The 20,131-nt window shown below is 51.3% G+C and overlaps 1 protein-coding gene across 1 annotated transcript; it reads left to right on the forward strand.

The window, feature by feature from the left end:
• Window positions 1–2,573: 2,573 nt before the first annotated feature.
• On the forward strand, window positions 2,574–4,704 carry LOC101869726 (lung adenoma susceptibility protein 2 homolog). The gene is made up of 6 exons (XM_034064512.1): window positions 2,574–2,811; window positions 2,984–3,181; window positions 3,802–3,928; window positions 4,147–4,249; window positions 4,449–4,541; window positions 4,675–4,704. The coding sequence occupies exons 1-6, from the start codon at window positions 2,574–2,576 to the stop codon at window positions 4,702–4,704; spliced, it is 789 nt and encodes a 262-aa protein (XP_033920403.1).
• The last annotated feature ends 15,427 nt before the right edge of the window (window positions 4,705–20,131 follow it).

A 20,131-nucleotide genomic window follows, 5' to 3' on the forward strand; every position in this document is an offset into this window, starting at 1 on the left:
GGTATCTCTATGGTGCCTCTATGGTATCTCTATGGTGTCTCTATGGTGTCTCTATGGTGTCTTTCTGGTGTCACTGTGGTATCTCTATGGTGTCTCTATGATGTCTTTATGTTATCTCTCTATGGTGTCCTATGGTATGTCTATGGTGCCTCTACGGTGCCTCCATGGTATCTCTCTATGATGTCTCTATGGTATCTCTATGGTGTCTTTATGGTGTCTCTATTGTGTCTCTATGGGGTCTCTATGGGGTGTCTATGGTGTCACTATTGTATATATATTGTGCCTCTATGGTGTCTCTATGTTATCTCTATGGTGTCTCTATGATGTCTTTATGGTTTTTCTTTGGGGTCTGTATGGTGTCTCCATGGTGTTTTTATTGAGTCTCTATGGGGTCTCTATGGTGTCTCTATGGGGCCTTTGTGGTGCATCTATGGTATCTCTATGGTGTCTTTATGATGTCTTTATGGTGTCCCTATGTGGTCTGTATGGTGTCTCTATGGTGATTCTATGGGGTCTCTATGGTGTCTCTATGGGGTCTTTGTCGTGTCTCTATGTTGTCTCTATGGGATCTCTATGGGGTCTCTATGGGGTCACTATTGTATATCTATGGTGCCTCTATCGTGTCTCTATGGTATCTCTATTTTGTCTCTATGGTGCCTCTATGGTATCTCTATGGTGTCTCTGTGCTGCCTCTATGGTGTCTCTATGGTGTCTCTATGGTATCTCTATTGTGTCTCTATGGTGTCTCTATGGTGTCACTGTGGTGCATCTATGGTATCTCTCTATGATGTCTCTATGGTATCTCTATGGTATCTCTATGGTGTCTCTATGGTGCCTCTATGGTATCTCTATGGTTCCTATATGTTGTTTCTATCGTATCTCTATGGTGTCTCTATGGTGCCTCTATGGTGTTTGTATGGTGTCATTATGGTATCTCTATGGTGTCAGTATTATATATCTATGGCGCCTCTATGGTGCCTCTATGGTATCTCTATGGTGTCACTTTTGTATATCTATGGTGTCTCTAAGGTGTCTCTATGCTATCTCTATGGGTCCTCTATGGTGTCTCTATGGTACCTCTATGGTGTCTCTATGGTATCTCTATGGTGTCTCTATGGGGTGTCTACGGGGTCTTTATGGTGTCTCTGTGGGGTCTCTGATATCTCTATGTTGTCTCTATGTTATCTCTACGGTGTCTCTATGGTGCCTCTATGTTGTCTTTATGGTATCTCTCTATGGTGTCTCTCTATGATGTCTCTATGGTATCTCTATGGTGTCTTTATGGTGTCTCTATTGTGTCTCTATAGGGTCTCTATGGGTTCTCTACGGTGTCACTATTGTATATCTATGGTGCCTCTATGGTCTCTCTATGGTATCTCTATGGTGTCACTATGGTATCTCTCTATGGTGTCTCTATGGTTTCTCTATTTTTTCTCTATGGTGCCTCTATTGTATCTCTTTGGTGTCTCTATGTTGTCTCTCTGGTGTCTTTGTGGTGTCTCTATGGGGTCTCTATGGGGTCTTTATGGTGTCTCTATGGTATGTCTATGGTGTCTCTATGGAGCCTCTATGGTATCTCTACGGTGTCTGTATGGTGTCTCTATGGTGTCTCAATAGTGTCTCCATCCTGTCTCTATGGTATCTCTATGGTGTCTCTATGGTCTCTCTATGGGGTCACTATGGTGTTACTATTGTGTCTCTATGGTGACTCTATGGTGTCTCTATTGTGTCTCTATTGTGTCTGTCTATGGTGTCTCTATGGTATTTCTATGGTGTCTCTCTGGTGCATGTATGGTGCCTCTATGATGTCCCGCGGGGCATGCTGGGAGTTGTAGGCGCAGCATTGTGCGGCACCGGTGAGGACTACAACTCCCAGCATGCCCTGCACGGCACCATTTTGTGGCAGAGTGCGGCCCTTTCAAACGGGCTCGGAGGGCAGAGGGTGATGGTGTGGGGCTGAGGGGGAGGATGTGGAGCTGAGGGTGCTATGGGGCAGACAGAGATGATGTGGGGCTGATGGTGCTATGGGGCTGATGTCAGGCTGGTGGGGTTGTTGTGAGAATGAGGGTGTTGCTATGGGGTTGATGGGGATGTGGGGCTGAGGGTGCTATGGGGCTGAGGGGGATGATGTGGGGCTGAGGGTGCTATGGGCCTGATGGGGATGATGTGGGGCTGAGAGGTGCTATGGGGTGATGGGGATGATGTGGGGCTGAGGGTGCTATGGGGCAGATGGAGATGATGTGGGGCTGATGGTTCTATGGGGCTGATGTCAGGCTGGTGGGGTTGATGTGAGAATGAGGGTGTTGCTATGGGGTTGATGGGGATGTGGGGCTGAGGGTGCTATGGGGCTGATGGGGATGCTGTGAGGCTGATGGTGATGCTGTGGGGCTGAGGGTGCTGAGCACCCTCTCTTGTACCCCCTCCCCCATTCCCGCTGTTATTCCCAATCCCATCATTCCTTGCCCCATGCTTCTCTTTGGGGCACCCATCCTGCCTCACGCAATAGATGCTGAGCAACCCCATTGGTGCCCATCATTCCCTGCAGCTGCACCAGGACCATTCCCACCTGGATAATGGCCGGAAAACCGGGATCAGCGCCCGCATCCCCGCTCTCCTCCCTCCTCGCTCCCTGCAATTCCCAACCCTATCCCATCCTTTACGGGCAGCGTTCCTACAGCTTCGCATCCGAAGCCTTGGACACCTACATTGAGGACTTCGACCGGAGCCAAGCAGATCCCTATGGAAGCTGCATCCATGGGAGCGTTCCCAAGGAAATCCGGCTTCCCAAGCACTGTGCCAAGGGAAAACACGGTAGGAAAGGATCCTTTTCCCCCCTTCTTTTCCCATTATTTTCCACATTCTTTTCCCATTCTTTTCCCATTCTTTTTCCCCCTTTTCCTCCCCTTCTCCCTCTTCTTCTCCTTCTTTTCCCCCCTTTATCCTTGTATTGGACTCATCCATGGATTATTCCTTTGTTTTCCAGGCCTGGAATCTTTCCCTTCAACAACAAGCTTGGAATTCTTCCCTTCCTTGTATGGGGGATCCCAGGATCCCGACTCCATCAGCCTGACAACAGAGGAGCTTTTAGCCGTTCCCCCCGATGGATCCCAGCCTTTTCCCCATCCCATTCCATCCAATCCTAGGAATCCAAGGGGAGAATCCCTAAAAACCTCCCCTCCGCGTTTGGGAAGCGCTTGGAATTCTCATAGGAATCCAGGCAGGAAAACACTGCCCAATGTCTCCAAAGGAAGCCCAAACCCTATGGAAAGGTTTTCCAGCACTTTTCCTTGTGGGAATGAACCCAGATGGCTCACAAACCACAGTGGATCCAGGATGAGTGGCATTCCCACTTTTCCCTGTCCGATGTGGCTCCGGAATTCCAACCTCTTCCGTGACCCAGCTCCGAATGGGATCAACCAAAGCCAAGCTTCCTCATCCCAGATCTGGAAAACAGGACCTCCCCATCCAGACAATTCCCACTTTTCCCTACCTTTTTCCTTGCATTCAAGAGGTGATAACGGGGAAGGAAGCTGCTGCTCTGACTTTACACATGGATGTATCCCAATGGATAACTCCTCTTCGGACCACGCTAAGGGAGGTACCTATGGATTCCATGGCTTTTCCATAGCAAACCAAGGGGAACACGACCTCTAATAGGGAAAAGCAGCAATTCCCACTTATTCCCATTCCCCAAACTCCTCAATACCTACTAAAAGAGTAGTTTGGGGCCTCCTTGTCTTACACCTCGTAGTAGTTTTCCATATGGATAATATGGATAACATGGATGCTCTTCTGTTTCAGAGCATCAGCTCCTCACCTTGGAGGCCATTCCAGAGGCTTGGAGCAGGGATGGAATCAGTACGGAAAGGGGCAGTATTCCTGCCACAACGGAGATCTTGGGATCATGGGAAGAGGCTCCGAGTGCTTTGTAAGGAACCAGAATCCCCCTTTCCCACCTGGAATGTTCCAATAGTCTCCCCCTTGGAGTATGGATTACGATGTGGGATGCACAGAAGCAATGGGATTCTTCCCAATGGATGCTCCGAGGGGAAACTGTGGGGCTCCCATCCTGCTGCTCTCTGCATCCCAAAGCCATTTCCAAAGGTCCTAAACCTCTTCCTTCTTCCCCATTCCATGTTCCTGGAGCGACCCCGTTGCATGTTGGGAGGCTATGGATGCTCCTCTGGCATTCCCAAAGGCAAACCTGATCCCTAAATTCCTGGAAGACTGCTTGAAGGACAGCTACAAGGTGAGTAAATGGGAAGAATTCCTAATATAGGGAAAACTGAGGGATTTTAGGAAGACTTGGATCCTCCATCCGCATCCGATGACCTCAATGTAAGGACATGGAGTGAAGCCAGAGGAATCCATGAGGAGGAGAACTTCCCTATGGAACCGGGATGGGAACATTCCAGGCACGGCCTCACCCCCTCTGCCTCCTCCTTTAGGTCCATGGAGGTCATTCCAGGCCTCGGGAAGCTCAGAAGCTGCTCCTGTTCCAGCTCCAAGCGATCCAAGCAAGTCTGAGCCAGAGGGAAGAGGTGGGAAAAGTCAGGATTCCTATGGAAGCATGGAATGGGATGGGTTGGAACTCATAGACTGGGGCCTACAACTCATGGATCTATGCCCTTGGAATTCCATGTTTTCCACCTGATTCCCTTGGCTCCTTTGAAGGTTCCTGGAGGAGAAGAGCCGGAATTCTGAGCGTTTCCTATGGAGAGGACTCCACTCATGAACTCCATCCATAAGTGAGTAATGGATACTCCACCTATGGCAATAGATACTCCATCTATGGCAATACCTACTCCACCTATAGCAGCAGAGTTAGCAATTCCATGGAATTCCATCCAGTCTATGGAATTCCTCAAGGATTAAGCATCATTCCATGTCTTTGAGTTGATCTACTACTGCCTTGAGGTCCAAACAGTGATTTAACCTCATAGACAGCATCTTAATGTATTTTAGAACCTCTCAACTCCACAAAGGTCACACATAGAGTTAGGAATTCCATGGAATTCCATCCAATCCATGGAATTCCTCAAGGATTAAGCATCATTCCGTGTCATCGAATTGATTTACTACTACCTTGAGGTCCAACCAGCCGTGTAAACTACATTGAGATGCTATTTCTAACCTCTCACCTACACCAAGCTTACACATAGGGATGGAAACTATGGAATTCCATGCAATCCATGGAATTCCTCCAGGATTAAGTATCATTCCATATCCATTATGGATAACACCACCACGGAACCTGCTCTCAAAGCCTTTCTTTACCCTCCTCAGGGCTTTACAGGGATGTCTCCAAAGCCTGGAAGCTCAAGCTGACCACCAAGGGGTCTCCTCATCCATTCCATAGGGAAAGGAATCCATGGAGCACATCCCTAAGGCTCTGGATAATGGAAGAACACAGTCACGGGATCCACTTTACCACCAGTACCTGCTCTTAAAAGCGATGGAGTATTCCTGGATTTGCTCCTGCTTTTCCGTGAGGGTTATGGGATGGGTTGGAAGGGACTTTCCCATCTCCATCCATAGGGATCTGCTAGAGGTTCTCCAAGCTGGCCTTGAGGGATTCAACCCATTCCCATGTCCCACTGCCCCTATAGGGAAGAGCTTCATTCCTGTATCTCATTGGAGACTGGGTTGGTTCTCTTCCTGCTTCCAGGGAATCCTGGTTCTTTTGGGAAGGGATGTGCTTCCCAAAGGCTGGAAAAGAGCACAGCCTCATTCCCTTCCATTTAATCTCCATTGGAGCATCCAAACCCCTTTAGTAGGACCTAAAGAGTGGAGTAAAAGGGTAGAGTTTTCCCCCTTTTCCCAGCCTAAATTGATGGAATGACATTGGAAAACTTGTTGTCATACTCTTGTTTCTTCCTGGAAACATGGATTGGATTGGAAAAGCTCAGAATTCCACCTTCATTCTTCCTTGGAGCATCTTCATGATATCCATACTCCTGTTTCTTCATGGAAACATGGAATGGGTTGGATTGGAGGAGTAGTAAATCCCTTGGGAATCCTCTTCTACTCCTCCAACCCATCAGCACCTTCATAGGGATGAACTTCCCGAGATCCCAACCTCATCCCAACTGGATGAGCCCCATTCCCTGCTTCCCTGAAGCCAGAGTTGATGCTTCCATAAGGAAGCCCCTTCCTAACTCCTCTTTTTCTCCTTGTGGCCACACTCCTGGATTTGATCATGGAATCATGGAGAGGAGCCAGAGCCGCCCAGTGTAGAAACATTTGGAATGCTGGCTCCATCCCATATGGACCAGGGGGGAAGAAGTGCTCCTGCTGAAGCTCCAATGGGAGAATGTGGCTTCGGATCCCCATCACTTTCCCATTGGCTCCTCCGAAGCCTGAATCCATCATTTTTTTGGGAATGGGTCACCCAGGGCCTGGATTCTGACTCCAAGCTGGAAAACACTTCCCTATGCCTTTATTTTTCCTGGGATTGCAATAGGGAATAGATGAAAGGAGCTTTGTTTTTCTAGGAAAAGAGGGAAAACTCTGACGTTGGCTACTGGAATCCATAGGGAAGGGGGTGGCTTTCCATATCCATGCTGGTTTCCCACCCAATCCCATTTGTTATCTGCATCAGGGACCAAAGGAGAGAGGCCAAGATCAATGTAAGGAATGTTGTGAATCCATCCCTATGGAGTTGGAAAGGGGGGGGGGGGGTGCTTTGGCTTCCCCTCCTCCTTGTGTTCCAGTGAGGAACCTCCTTGGTGGCCCCATTCCATGATTAAATTCCCTTTGGATTGGTGCTGGCTCTTTTGGAAGCATCAAGCTGGGAAGTGGAACCTACTCCAAGCTTCAGGAACGCCATTGGAAAGCATGGAAGGGCAGGGGGGCTCTGCAACCAGGCCAAGAGGAGGGTTTGGAGCTGGGTGGAGGGGCAGCTCTTTGCAATGGGAACATGGGAATGGGATCGTGGAAGCCAGGGGATGGAAGGAGGAGCCCCATGGCTGAAGGACCTCACTGGAACCTTACTTCAGGTTTACTCCCTTTAGTAGCAGGGGTCGCTTAGGCCCACAGGAGAACGCAGAACAAGGAACTACTCCATGGAGAAGATCCCCACCTCATCCCTTCCATCCAGGCTGCTTCCGTATGGAGCTATGGAAGAGATGGAGGAGGCCTCTGACAGTGTCGTGGTTCACTCATTGCCCCCTTTGCTCCCCCAGTTCCTGGAGAGTTAGGAAGGAGAATCCAAGGAATGCAACTCCTGCAGGTTGGGATAAGAACAGCTCAATAACCAAGGGATAACACAGATCACTCCTGCTACTACTACAAACAATAATGATAAAAGCAATAACAAGCGAAGAGAATCCAACACCTCACCAGCACCGACCCATAACTCACCCCACTGAGCACCGACCAATACCTCCTCCATCCCCCCAGAGCTCCAGCCCTTCCTGGTCTGTCCCGGTTCCATCCCGGCCATGATGTGCTATGGTATGGATACCTCTTTGGCCAGCCTGGATTGGGTATCCTATATCTCCTTCCTCCTTGGAAGAGAATGAGGATCACCAAGGCATTGGACAAAGCAAACACTGGAGCAAGAACTGCAACCGTTGGTGCTATCAGCACCATTCCCAGCCCAAAAGTCAAATCCCAGCACTGCACCAGCTACCAAGAAAGAGGAAAACAACTGCTCCTGCTCAAACCAATAGTGCCTTCAGCTACTTCAAGCCTTATCGCACCCAGCTGCTGCATCAGCCACCTGCCATTAATTAACAAGTGGGGCTCACAGAGTCAGCTCTGGGACAATGGACGCAGACAACAGAGCTGCAAGGACAATGTGCAGCCATGCCCCAAAAGACAATTGACCTAAAGACTGAGCCCAAGCCTCATCTATACTTTAGCTTAGGAAAGTCACAAAAGCTCCAACTCAACAGCAACCTGCTCCCGTCCCCTGCCCAAAGAGACCACTTCTTGAAGAACCTCTCTCCCACACCCACCTTACAGCTCTGTCTGACCCCTCCCCAAGCCCAGACTTTTACCTTAGCTTTCAGAGGGGCAGAGGTCCAAAGCCATCCTCCAGCAAAACCTCTTCTCACCTCACTGCCATATTCCTTCAGTACCCACATTCCTCTTCTTCATCTGCAAAAGAACACAGCAATGGTACACAGCTTATCAGTACCTTGACCAAAGGTGACCTTTGCCACAACTCCTCCTCCTGAGAACAGCCACAGAGTTCCACTGAAGCTCATCACCACCACCAAATATAACAGAGAAAAAAAACTAAGAATAAAAGAACAACAGGAACTTTACACAAAGATACTTATTGATGTCTGCACTAGTAAGTCTTGACATGCCCTGAGGGTCTTCATTCAGACAATACCACTCCAAAGAACTAAACCAAAACCAGGAAATGGCAACAGAAAGAAACCATAAAGCTCTAAGGCCACAAACCCCAAACAACAGGACAACACTTACCCCGATGAAAGCCAGGCACTAAAGGAGCTCTGCAGTGAATGGGCTTCATATACCCCGGGCCCCACCCACAACCCCTCCCTCAATGCCCTGCGGCAGGGGAGGAGCAAGCAACCAGCTGGCACAGAAGGAGCCTGATAAGTCACAGCCTGCTCTCTTTACCCCCATTTACCCCCAAAGAGCACCCAGACCCCATATACACACCTATAGCACCCATAGCATTCAGAACTCCATTTAACCCCCTATAGGACCCATAGCACAAACACCTTCATTTACCCCCCTATAGGACCCAGAACCCCATTTACCCCCCTAGAGCACGCATAGCACCCAGACCCCATTTAACCCACTATAGCACCCACCGCAACCAGACCCTCATTTAACCCCTATAGCACCCATAGCACCCAGGATCGCATGCACGCCCCTGTAACAGCCATAGAACCCATAGAACCCAGACCCCGATCTCCACCGTTATAGGAACCAGAACCCCATTTACACCCCTATAGGACCTATAGAGTAAATGGGATTCTGGGTGCTATGCGTGCTATAGGGGTTAAATGAGGGTCTGGTTGCGGGGTCCTATGGGGGGAAAATTGAGTTCTGGGTACTTTGGGTCCTATAGGGGGTAAATGGAGATCTGGGTGATATGGGTCTTATAGGGGTGAGAAAACAAGGAGTGACTGGCATACAGCTGGCACCGTTGCGATGCCAGCTGTGCGCTCAAGAGGCACAGCACCAGTATCCCCTCCTGGCTCTTCGGCTCTGGGCGCAGGGGACAAGTGTTCATGCCCCTCTCTGCTGCCCGGCAGCCGAGGGCAGGCACTGCATTATTTGGACGCAAATGGACTTTTGGGGTGTCCTGGGTTCATCCGTAGCAGTCATTTGTGTCCTTCTTGTATCTGGTGCAGTTCTGTGGTTTGAGTTCTGGGCTGGGAACAGTTGCTGATAACAAGCATGTTTTGGGGGTGTTTGTGTTCAAGGCTTGTTCTGGGCACATGCTCCAGCCAGGTGGAGGAGGTGAGGCCGGGAGGAAGGAGAGACAGGACACCTGACCCAGGCTAGCCAATGAGGTATTCCATACCATAGCATGTGATGCCCAGGATGCAACTGGGAGAGAGAGAGGAGGAGAAGTGGAGCTCGAGAGGAAAATGGAGGAGGGAGCACGCGGTGCTCGGCCGGGCAGGGTGGAGTGAGTTATGGGTCGGTGGCTGGTGGGTGTTGTATTCTTTTCACTTGTTATTGGCTGTGTCATTATTATTGTGTTAGGCCTTAGCTCTTAACAGTTCTTATCTCAACCCGTGGGGGCTACATTCCTTGGATTCTCCTTCCTAACTCTCTGGGAGTTGGGGGACTTGGTTTAAACCAGGACAGGGGGTTAAAGGAATTCCTTTGCTTAAATAAAAGTATTGTCTTTCTTAAGTACTTAACATGCCAAGGCATCGACTACTGATGAGGGGGAGAAGCAGATGCTCAGCTCTACTGATGAGGGACAAAAGCAGATGCTCAGCTCTACTGGTAAGACACAAAAGCAGATGCTCAGTTCTACTGGTAAGACACAAAAGCAGATGCTCAGCTCTACTGGTAAGGGACAAAAGCAGATGCTCAGCTCTGCTGGTAAGGGACACAAGCAGATGCTCAGCTCTACTAGTCAGGGACACAAGCAGATGTTTGGTTGTGCTGACAAGTGGGGCAGAAGCAGACGGGACATGGACCAACCCCAGCACAGCCCCAGCCCACAGGTGAGCTCCTCACCTCTCCGGCTCCTGCCCTTCTCCTGCTCCCTCTGGCCTATGGCCAGGGGACGGTGGCCCAGCAGGGCCTGGCAGCAGGAGGAGCGCCCCGGGGCATGCTGGGAGCTGTAGTGCTGGGGCTGCCGGCGGCCATGTTGGTGCTGGGGCTTGCAGGTTGTGCTGAGGGGAGGGCCGGGGCCAGCGCTGAGGTGAGCGAGCCCCTGTGGAGATGGAGACAGCCCCGCTGTGGGCACAGGCACCGGGCACCCCGACTGCCAGAGCGCCGAGAGCTGCCCCAGCCCGGCCTGCGGCCTGCAGCTGGCCCTGGGCCTGCACAGGAGGAAAGGGGAGAGCACAGAGAGGCAGAGAAAGAAGGGCCTGGGCTGAAGAGGTTCCCTGGCAGGACGGAGAGCGGGAGCTGTGGTGAGTGCCCGGCCCTTGGGGCCGTGTCTGCCTCTCATCTCTCCAAGCTCCCGCTCCCTTTCCCCTTGCTGTCATTGTCTCCCTTCCCCAGACCTCTCTTCTATTCCTGTGCTGTCCTCCACGTCCCTCTCTTCTCCAAGTCCTTCTTTCTCTGTCTCTCTACCAGCCCCTTCTCCTGCTTGCAGCTCATTCTGTATCCCACCGTCTCTGTCTTTCTCCCTGCCTACTTCTCCTCTCTCTGGCTGTGTCTGCTGCTCCCAGACCCTTCCTCCGTCACTCTGCAGGGCTTCTGATGCTTCTCTTTCTTTCTCCATCCCTCTGAGCTGCTCCTTGCTCCTGCACTTCTCTTTCTCTTAGTTGTTAGTCTTGTTTGTTGCTCTGGTTTTAGAATCCTAGAATAGTTAGGGTTGGAAAGGACGTTCAGATCATCCAGTTCCAAGCCTGTGCCATGGGCAGGAACACCTCACATTAAACCATGTCACCCAAGGCTCTGTCCAGGCTGGCCTTGAACACTGCCAGGGATGGAGCATTCCCAAGTTCCTTTGGCAGCCTGTGCCAGCCCCTCACCGCCCTCACAGGGAAGAACTTCTTCCTTATATCTAACCTAAACTTCCCCTATTTCAGCTTGAACCCATCACCCCTTATCCTGTCACTCTGGTCCCTGATGAAGAGTTGCTCTCCCACATCCTTGTAACCCCCCCTTCAGACACTGGAAGCTGCTCTGAGGTCTCCATGCAGCCTTCTCTTCTCCAGGCTGAAGACCCCAGTGTTCTCAGCCTGTCTCCATACAGGAGCTGCTCCAGCCCCTGATCGTTCTCGTGTCCTGCTCTGGACTTGTTCCAACAGCTCCGTGTCCTTTTCATGTTGGGAACACCAGAACTGCACCCAGTGCTGCAAGTGGGGTCTCAGAAGAGCAGAGCAGAGGGGCAGGATCACCTCCTTTGCCCTGCTGGTCACACTCCTTTTGATGCAGCCCAGGACACGGTTGCTTTCTGGGCTGTGAGCACACAGTCATGTTCATTTTCTCATTGACTGACACCCTCAAGTCCTTCTGGACAGGGCTGCTCTGAGTCTCTTCTGCTCCCAACCTGTAGCTGGGATTGCTGGGATTGCTCTGACGCAGGTGTAGGAGCTTGCATTTGGCTTGGTTGAACTTCATGAGGTTGGCATTGGCCACCTCTCAGGCGTGTCAGGGTCCCTCTGGATGGCATTCCTTCCCTCCAGCGTATTGACCGAACCACACAGCTTGGTGTTGCTAGCAAGCTCTCCCTGCCCCTATTTGTTTTTTACCCACTCACCTTTCCTCTACCCACCACGTCTTTTGATGATCTCTGTCAATCCCGTAGTCCTTACTTCTCTCTGCCCTGCTCCCTCTCCCACTGATTGCCTCTCTTCCTCTTTCCCTGCTGCTTCTTTCTCCATCTCTGTGCAGATCCCTACTCTTTTATTCTTCTCATGTCTTTCTTCCTTTCTTCCTTTCTTTCTCTCTTTCTCTCTTTCTCTCTTTCTCTCTCTCTTTCTCTCTTTCTCTCTTTCTTTCTCTCCCTTTCTCTCCCTTTCTCTCCCTTTCTCTCCCTTTCTCTCCCTTTCTCTCCCTTTCTCTCCCTTTCTCTCCCTTTCTCTCCCTTTCTCTCCCTTTCTCTCCCTTTCTCTCCCTTTCTCTCCCTCCTTCCCTCCTTCCCTCCTTTCCCTTCCTTCCCTCCTTTCCCTTCCTTCCCTCCTTTCCCTTCCTTCCCTCCTTTCCCTTCCTTCCCTCCTTTCCCTTCCTTCCCTCCTTTCCCTTCCTTCCTTCCTTCCCTCCTTTTCCTTCCTTCCTTTTCCTTCCTTCCTTCCTTCCTTTTCCTTCCTTCCTTTTCCTTCCTTCCTTTTCCTTCCTGGAAAGCAGCAGCTGGATGTGATAAGGCTTGAAGTAGCTGAAGGTACTATTGGATTGTGTTTTCCCAGTGAGGTTCAGGCCCTGATGCAGCTGACAGAAATGTGGCAGGCCTGGCCATTGAGCAGCTAATGCAGTGCCTGCCCTCGGCTGCCCGGCAGCAGAGAGGGGCACGAACAATTGGCCCCTGCGCCCAGAGCCGAAGAGCCAGGAGGGGATACTTCCTGATGTGTAGGCCTTCCCTTTGCACATGAAGGCAGCACGGGCAAGTGGGGTGCCAGGAGGAGCTGTGCTCCAGTGCCCATCACTTCTGAAGCAGCTCGAAGCCCTCCAGAGGCTGCCAGCATCTCTTTTTCAGGGGATATAACCAGCCTTGGATCCTGTGTATCCCCGACTCCGAAAGCCGAGGGGTCGACCTGGAGTCTGCGCTGGAGCTTTCTGCCAGAGGCTCCAGGTAAGCCCATTCTCCCCAGTGCGGTGCAGAGCACATTTCACATCTTGCCCAGTGCGCACTGCCCAAGGGCATGAACTGTCTCCTGGTTCATTTGTTCAGAGGCTGTTGTTGCTCAGGGCCCCATCTGCAATTGTTCTTCCTTGGGTCACTGATGCAGTTTACAATCAGACTGTCCTGTGGGTTGTGCACGGGCCCTGTGGGGCTCCTGAAGGGTGAGTGGGTCCTGCTGAGCACTCCTGGGCTCTCTAATCAATGGATCAGCTCATGGATGGCAATCGGGGAGTCTCTGTCAGTGCCGTCTTGCCACCAGTGCACTGCTGTGGTAGTGATTGGCACTTGTTGTTCTTCTCCCTTCAGCAGCCCCAGCACAGAAGGATCCTGTGAGAGACCAGGCAAGGCAGAGCTGCTGCATTTCCTCTGTCTCCAAGACAGCTCTACCAACAGCTCCTCAGTCACCTTTGGGCAGAGCCTGTCACAGGGGTTGGAGTAGCCTCAGTGCCTGTTGCTGACATTGAAATAGCTGTGCCACCTGTTGCTGAGGTAGCAGTTGTGGTGCCTGTTGTAGGGCTTGGAGTGGCTGCAGTGCCACATATCTTTTATTTGTATATGTGTGTCTGTATATTTCTGTGTGCCCTGTAATGTGATGAGGTGGTGGATTTTTGCTGGAAGCTTCAGCCCAGCCCTGGATCTAGGGCTTTTCTTTAGGGTATCTTAGAGCTGTCTGTGAAGGAGAAGGGGTATTGCAGCCCAGCAGAAATAATGGCAGAATCCCAGCCCCTCCAGCATGTCTGTGAAACCCTCCCACTGTCCCGCACAGCATTAGTCAGTGTCTCTTGCAGGACTGGTCCAGGGACATCTGAATCAATAGGCAGGAGCAGGACTGCAGCAGAAGTAGCATGAGCGCCTGGCAGAGTTGGACTAGGACTAGTAATTGGTAGTGAGGGTGCTAGTGTTTGGTCCAAGTGTGTGGTACGTGACTGTTTGTATGGTGTGAGAACCCTGTGTAAAACCACATTTGGGGTTCCCCAGTGTGTCTGGGATACTCTGCTATCAGGGCAGTAGAATCTCCATGAAGGTTTCATACAACTTTAGGATAATACTGCACAAGAATTGGGAAAAAAAGAAACGAAAACAAAGAAACCCCAACAAAACCAAACCACAAAACCTAAGTCAATGAAGAAATAATCAAAGCTTTTGTGCATTCTTTATAAAACAATCTGAACTCATTTGAGGTTGTCTGTTAAGAAGGAGGAAAAGAACTGTTAGAGCTGAACCCAGTGCAGTGATTGGGAGAAAACTCCAGGCACAAACTTGCCAACAAAGTTTTCAAGCTGACAAGCAGGTATTCTTCATTGCGGCGCCGGGAGACACGGGGGAGAGCTCCTCCTGCCGTTGTGTCCCCCTGTTGCTCCACAGGCCATCCTTATGTAGTCGCTGGGCATACATACATAGTCATGAGGCTACGTGTGGATTATGTTGTTTTCCAGAACGTTCCTCGCATGCGTACACAAATGTGGTGGTCTCTGAGGGTATTTACTTCTTCCAACAATCTTCATCACTTCTGGCAGAAGTTCTAATCCAGGTCCTGGAAGGATACCTGTCGGTAATAGTAAACTTGGGTATTACAGCACCTAAGGTGCCTGCCCCCTTCCAGCTGGGGGGGTAGAGTCTTATAAGCATTTTCTCCACATAACCAATACCATCCTTTCCATTTAGGAATGGGCCACCACTGAACCAGATTACCATCTATATCAATAGTGTGGTTGCAATTTGAATGGTGACCCACATCTGTGGCATTTGAACAAGCATGATCTCCTGCCCTGGTTCCTGGTGTAATACATCTTTTTGCACAGGTGTGATATTTATTGCCTGGATTAGGATTAACTATTCCAAATGTTAACCTTTCGTTTGAATACAAATTGCTAGTGTTCACCCACAGATTTGTCCATGAAACAGTGTTAGGAATTGGAACTCCAGTTCATGGGAGTTCCAGGCTTTCTCCTGATTTAGGCAACTGTGCACACACCCAACAGTCACTACGATTAAAAACTTCAGTACCATTTTGCATTAATTTCAGGTATAAATTCTGGTCCCAAGCTTGTGCACCAGTTATCATACGAGTCCAAATTACGACCGACGCAAGTTCATACGTAAGGGTCCTGAAGGTTCCATCTGCCACATCTCTGGTTCTGGTGCTTTCTTTATTCTTGAATTCTCTACCCGAGCAGGTTGTTCCTTTGTCTTCCCTGCTGTAAAGGTGGTCAGTGATATCTGGTACGTTCCGCTCCACTTCTGCTGTAGAGGATCTCCTGAAAAATTCTTAACATAAACCCAGTCTCCAGATCTGAAAGGGTGAATGGGATAATCCAAACCTCTTGCTCTTGTCCCTGCTACTCTCTTATTTATCTCCTCCAATTGTTTTCCCAGATTGATCAAGAACTCACAGAGATAGCTCTCTCCGACTTCCTGAAGACTTTCTGCCTTAAACTGGGACTGTTATGGTCTTCCATATAAAATTTCAAATGGGCTAACCTCTTCTTTCGACTGAGGTTTAGTTTGAATTCTTAGAGCCAGTGGTAACCTTGGTACCAATAGGATTTCATTTCCTGACATATTTTCCTAATCTGTTGTTTGATCAGATGGTTCATCTTTTCTACGTGCTCACTGGCCCGAGGCCTGTATGGAACATGTACTTGCCAATCAACTTCCACCTGATCCCGGAGGGATGGGAAGGAGAATGGAAAGAGTGTAACTCCCAGGGGCTGAGGTAAGTCAAGTAACTAAGGTATAACACAAACCACTGCTGCTACCACCAATAATAATAATAAGGATAAGGGAAATAACAAGGGAAGAGAATACAGCTGCTCGTGAGGATCAATGTTTACAGATATGTAAAGGGTGGGTGTCAGAATGATGTTTTTTTTCAGTGATATCCAGGGATAGGACAAGGGGCAATGGGTGTAAACTGGAGCATAGGAGGTTCCATGTGAACGTCAGGAAGAACTCCTTTACTGTGAGAGTGACAGAGCACTGGAAGAGGTTGCCCAGGGGGGTTGTGGAGTCTCCTCCACTGGAGATATTCAAGGCCCGCCTGGACAAGTTCCTGTGTGATGTACTCCAGGTTACCCTGCTCTTGCAGGGGGTTGGACTAGATGATCTTTTGAGGTCCCTTCCAACCCTTGGGATTCTGTGGAAAATGAAGATCTGCCCCTCTGCTCCCAGTGCCCAGAGGGGATGTGCTGGCAGTCAGCACGGAGGTCTCGATCCCATCAGAGCTGTAGAATCTGACAGTACCTGCATGGCAGAGAGCAGAGGCTCTCGTAAGGGATGCACTGGCTGCCCTGTTTAAAAATCAAAGCCCTGGCTTGGGTTCCAGCCCAGGAGAGCCTCTGCACAGCTGTTGTTTGACAAAACTCCCAGTGTTTTTGGCCAAAAACTTTCAGGTACAAATGCAATCAAATAGTTGACTAAGCAAAAGACAATCCAGTGGTCCATTCTTGAGCAGAGCAGTGATTGCTTTGGGGTTTTGCTTGAGTTCAGACAGTTGTGGCTGTGGCATGGTTGTAATGGGCCTGTGAAGGCACCTGCTTGGGGCAGGTAAAGCCACATTCATCTTTGCTTTTATTTCTTGGTGCCTGCTTCAGTTTGGAAGCTCGTTGCACAGCAGGGCTTGTGCCTGCAGCCTGCCCAGCACCTCTGAGCACAGTGTGCGTGCTGCAGGGAGCTGCCCCAGCTGCCTGTCAGCAGCAAGAGATGGGCCTGTCCCTCCAGTGCTTCCCAAGTGATAAATAACCCAAGCTGCTCCTTTCACAGCTTCTGAAGAGCCTGTGGGGCTTCGTAGGTGCTGGGGTTGTGGCCGGTGCTCCTGTGGGCTCAGGTTGAAAGGCAGGTCACGGGCTGGGCTTGTCCCCTCCCTGTGTCTCCTGGTCAGATCTTTCTCTCCCTTGCTTCAAATCACAGACCCACGTGCCGGTGTTTGAAGGTGCCCCACAGGAGAAGTATTAGCCCTGCTGTGGATGACCAGCTTGCTGCAAAGGCAGGAGCCCAGGAGCCCAGTCCTGCTGCAAATGGAGCTGCCACAGGATGTCTGAAGCTGCAGATGCCAACCAAGCTGTGGTGGAGCAGGTAAAGCACGTGAGGGCTGTTGTTTGTCTTGCTCAGGAGAAGGTGGAGGGAAGGAGCACTTGTGGCAGCTGGTGTGGTCCTTGGAGCTGACCATGGGAGGATCCTGCTGGGCTGTGGGTGGTCGGGTGTAAGCATGGTTTGAAATGTGTGTGATGGCAGGAAGTAAAGAGCTGCCATGTGCTCAGGCTCTGAAGGAAGCTCTGTATCTTGGGGGAGGAGAGGAGGAGCCTGTACTCCCTAGGCTGTGGTGTGTCTTGGTGCTGGGTGGCATGGAGAAGGCCCTGGCAGGAGGGAGAGAAGAGCTGGGTGTGAGGGAAGAGAGACTGAGCCCTGCTCTGGCTGTGTGACTTTGACTAAGCCCTGGTCCTGCAGTGTGGGGTTACTGTAGGATGTTTCTGTCCTCAGTATCATGGTGACTTTGATGGTTTTAGCTGCCAGTGGAGACATGAGGCCAAGGCAGTTAGGATTAAGGCAGTGTCAGCCCCAGGAACGACTGTTGAACCATTCTGTAGCTGCTGCACAGTTATCAGTGCCCCTGACATCTGTCCCCTTTCCTGTTTAACCTGAGACATGGTGCCAGTACCTTGCTGAATTGGGCACGAACCTCCATCCTGAATGCGCCCATCTTTCTGTGCCCTGTCTCCTGGCAGTCACAGCCTCAGTTGCTGCCCTGCTCGTGTCAGAGATTGCCCCTGAACTGTGAGTAACTTCTTGAATGTTCTGAAATCTGCAGCAAGGCAGCTGCTGGGTTAAATGGTTTCACAGTGTGAAGGGAGAAGAAGAGCAAGGAGGCATTACACTTGTTGGGCCCAAGTTACTTTTGTTTTGTTTTAAAAAGTGATGGAGGGAAAACAGTTCCTCAGTTCAGATTTGACTGCACAGCTGATGTCAGGGTCTCCAAACTGGGGTATTTGAAATGCTGTCTGGATTTAGGAAAGGAGGAGAGAAGCCTTTGCTTGAGCTCTCCAGTTTTCACCTGGGTTCGTGGCTGGACATGATGCGGGACATGTTTTGGAGTGTTTCCACAGGCTGGCTGCCTGGAGAGCCAGTTAGCACTCGGGGCTCATCTCCTCCCTGGCTGGTTTGTAAACCCCCAGATGCTGAGTGTTGGTTTCAAAGTGAGGGCTCCACGTTCCCCACCAAGCAGACGTGAGGATTTGCTTTGCCTGTGGCCGAGAGTCTCATGGGAAGGTTTTGTTTCTGGCAAAGGCTGTGCTGAAAACGTGTGAGGCTCCTGGCAGCTGAGATGCCCCAGGAAGCTGGGTGGCCTTGGCTGGTGCGTGTGCCCGTGTGCGCAGGCTGAATGGGTACAAAGTGATGGATGGGTGCTCAGCAGGGACAGCAAGAGGGGTCACCCCAAAGGCAGCCTGGCCATGGGCCTGGTGTGAGTGGGCTCCTCCTGGGCCAGCAAAGTAGGAATTAAATGGTTGCTTTGTAGTCAGTGTGGAAGCTTTTTTCTTTACTCCTGCAGCAGGGAAATGATTGGCTCATGTGCAGTGTATAAACCAATTTATCTACCGCTCACAGAGCGTGAACAACTGCTGCTGTAAGGTGCACTTTAATGGTGCTGCAGCCCTTCAGTGCGGGGCAGACATTGAAGGCGTAGGGGGTCTGCAGGGGTCTGCAAGGCTGTAACTTTAGCAAGGCCCTGCAGTGGCCGTGGAAGCCAGCAGAGGAGAGACAAGGCGGCCGACAGTGATAGCGAGAGAGCTCAAGGCAGGAAGCAGCAGGGTCTCCACTCCAGCCTGGAGCTGGAGAAATCCCAGAGCCACAAGTGGTGGTGGCCTTGGTGTGGAAGTGGTGCGGGAGGGTGAGCACGTTCTTTCCGGGGGGTGTGGACCTCTCCTATTGTGACATAGAGGGAGCTGCTGCTGCTCAGTGCACTGAGGCAGGAGCAGGCTTGAGCTACTGTCAGGCTCTGAGCTCTGCTTCGTGGAGGCACTGGTGAAACCCTGCCCTAGCTGGCAAAGCCAGAGCGTTGAGGAGAGGGGCTGGGCAGCCCAGGTGCCAGCCCTGTCCTTTGGTGCCCAGGTTCCCCTGGCTGTTGGCAGCCCAGCAGCAGTTCCCTGCTGTGCTGGTGGGCAGCATCCCCACCGAGGCGGCTCCTGTCCCTCCAGCTGCCCACAGGTGCCAGCAGTGCGAGGGCATTTGGGAGCCAGGGCCCTGCGGGGAGGAATCCTCCAGGAGAAGCGTCAATCACCCGTGCTGAGGTAGCGTCTGGCCCTGGGCAGGGAGGAGGCAGCTCCGTTGGCAGCAGGGATGGGGCAGTTGTGTGATAGCCGCAGGATTTAAACACCCCTGGGCTAAGAGCAGGGCTGGGCAGGTAGAAGGGCTTGAAGGGGCTGTGGAACTGCGGTGCGGCTTGCAGCGATGGTAGAGACTTGGAGCTAGGCTGTAGGTCCTGCAGCAAAGGGAGCCTTGTCTGTGTGAGGTGGGGAGCAGGGAGCCCCGGGGTGGTGGGCTGGAGGGGTGCTGTGTCCTGGGTGCTGGTTTGTGCTGCCCCTGCAGGGAGATGTGCCCGATTGCTCCGTTGTGCTCCTTTCCTGCTCCTCTGGGAGGCTGGTCCCTGCGGGCTCTGGGGCTGTGGAAGAGCCTTGCTCCAGGGCTCAGGGGAAGCTGCTGGGCTGGCCGGGCTGTGGAGGTTGGAAGCCCTCTGGAAATAAGCGTTGTGGGGGTGACGACAGGATTCGTTTCAAGTGAAGTGAAATCACAGTTTGGAGAATTGGGACGAATGAGGCAGTTAAGAGCCGGTAATAAACCCTGAAATCAGATGAATGTTGGATCATCCCCATGAGGTTTCTCCCCTGACAAGCAGTTCTTTCCAGCTTTAAAGGCCAGCTCTTGCTGCAGCAGGTCCTCCTGAGCAGAGGCAGTGCAGAGCTCTGGTGTTTGTTGCAAGAACAAAAGGAACCGGTAGCCTTGTTTCCTGAAGCTGCCAAGGGCCCAGCACCACAAACACCGTTTGTGCCGTGCTGTAGCTGTCTTGGGCGTAAAGGCATGAAGTGATTGCCTTGCGTGCAGGGTGTGGGGGAGAGTCGAGGGGCAGGGAATGGCCATCTTTGCCTAGATGCTGCCTTGCTGTGTAGAGCAAGT

This window comes from Melopsittacus undulatus, chromosome 7 (genome assembly GCF_012275295.1).
Source record: "Melopsittacus undulatus isolate bMelUnd1 chromosome 7, bMelUnd1.mat.Z, whole genome shotgun sequence".
NCBI classification, from domain to species: Eukaryota; Metazoa; Chordata; class Aves; order Psittaciformes; family Psittaculidae; genus Melopsittacus; species Melopsittacus undulatus.

What these genes read in the sequence shown, in the direction of transcription:
- LOC101869726 (XM_034064512.1), top strand. Translation starts at nt 2,574, where the DNA reads ATGGCCGGAAAACCGGGATCAGCGCCCGCATCCCCGCTCTCCTCCCTC. An exon ending in CTGTGCCAAGGGAAAACACG is followed by an intron (nt 2,812 to 2,983) that starts GTAGGAAAGGAT and finishes TTTGTTTTCCAG; the next exon opens with GCCTGGAATCTTTCCCTTCA. An exon ending in CCTAAAAACCTCCCCTCCGC is followed by an intron (nt 3,182 to 3,801) that starts GTTTGGGAAGCG and finishes CTTCTGTTTCAG; the next exon opens with AGCATCAGCTCCTCACCTTG.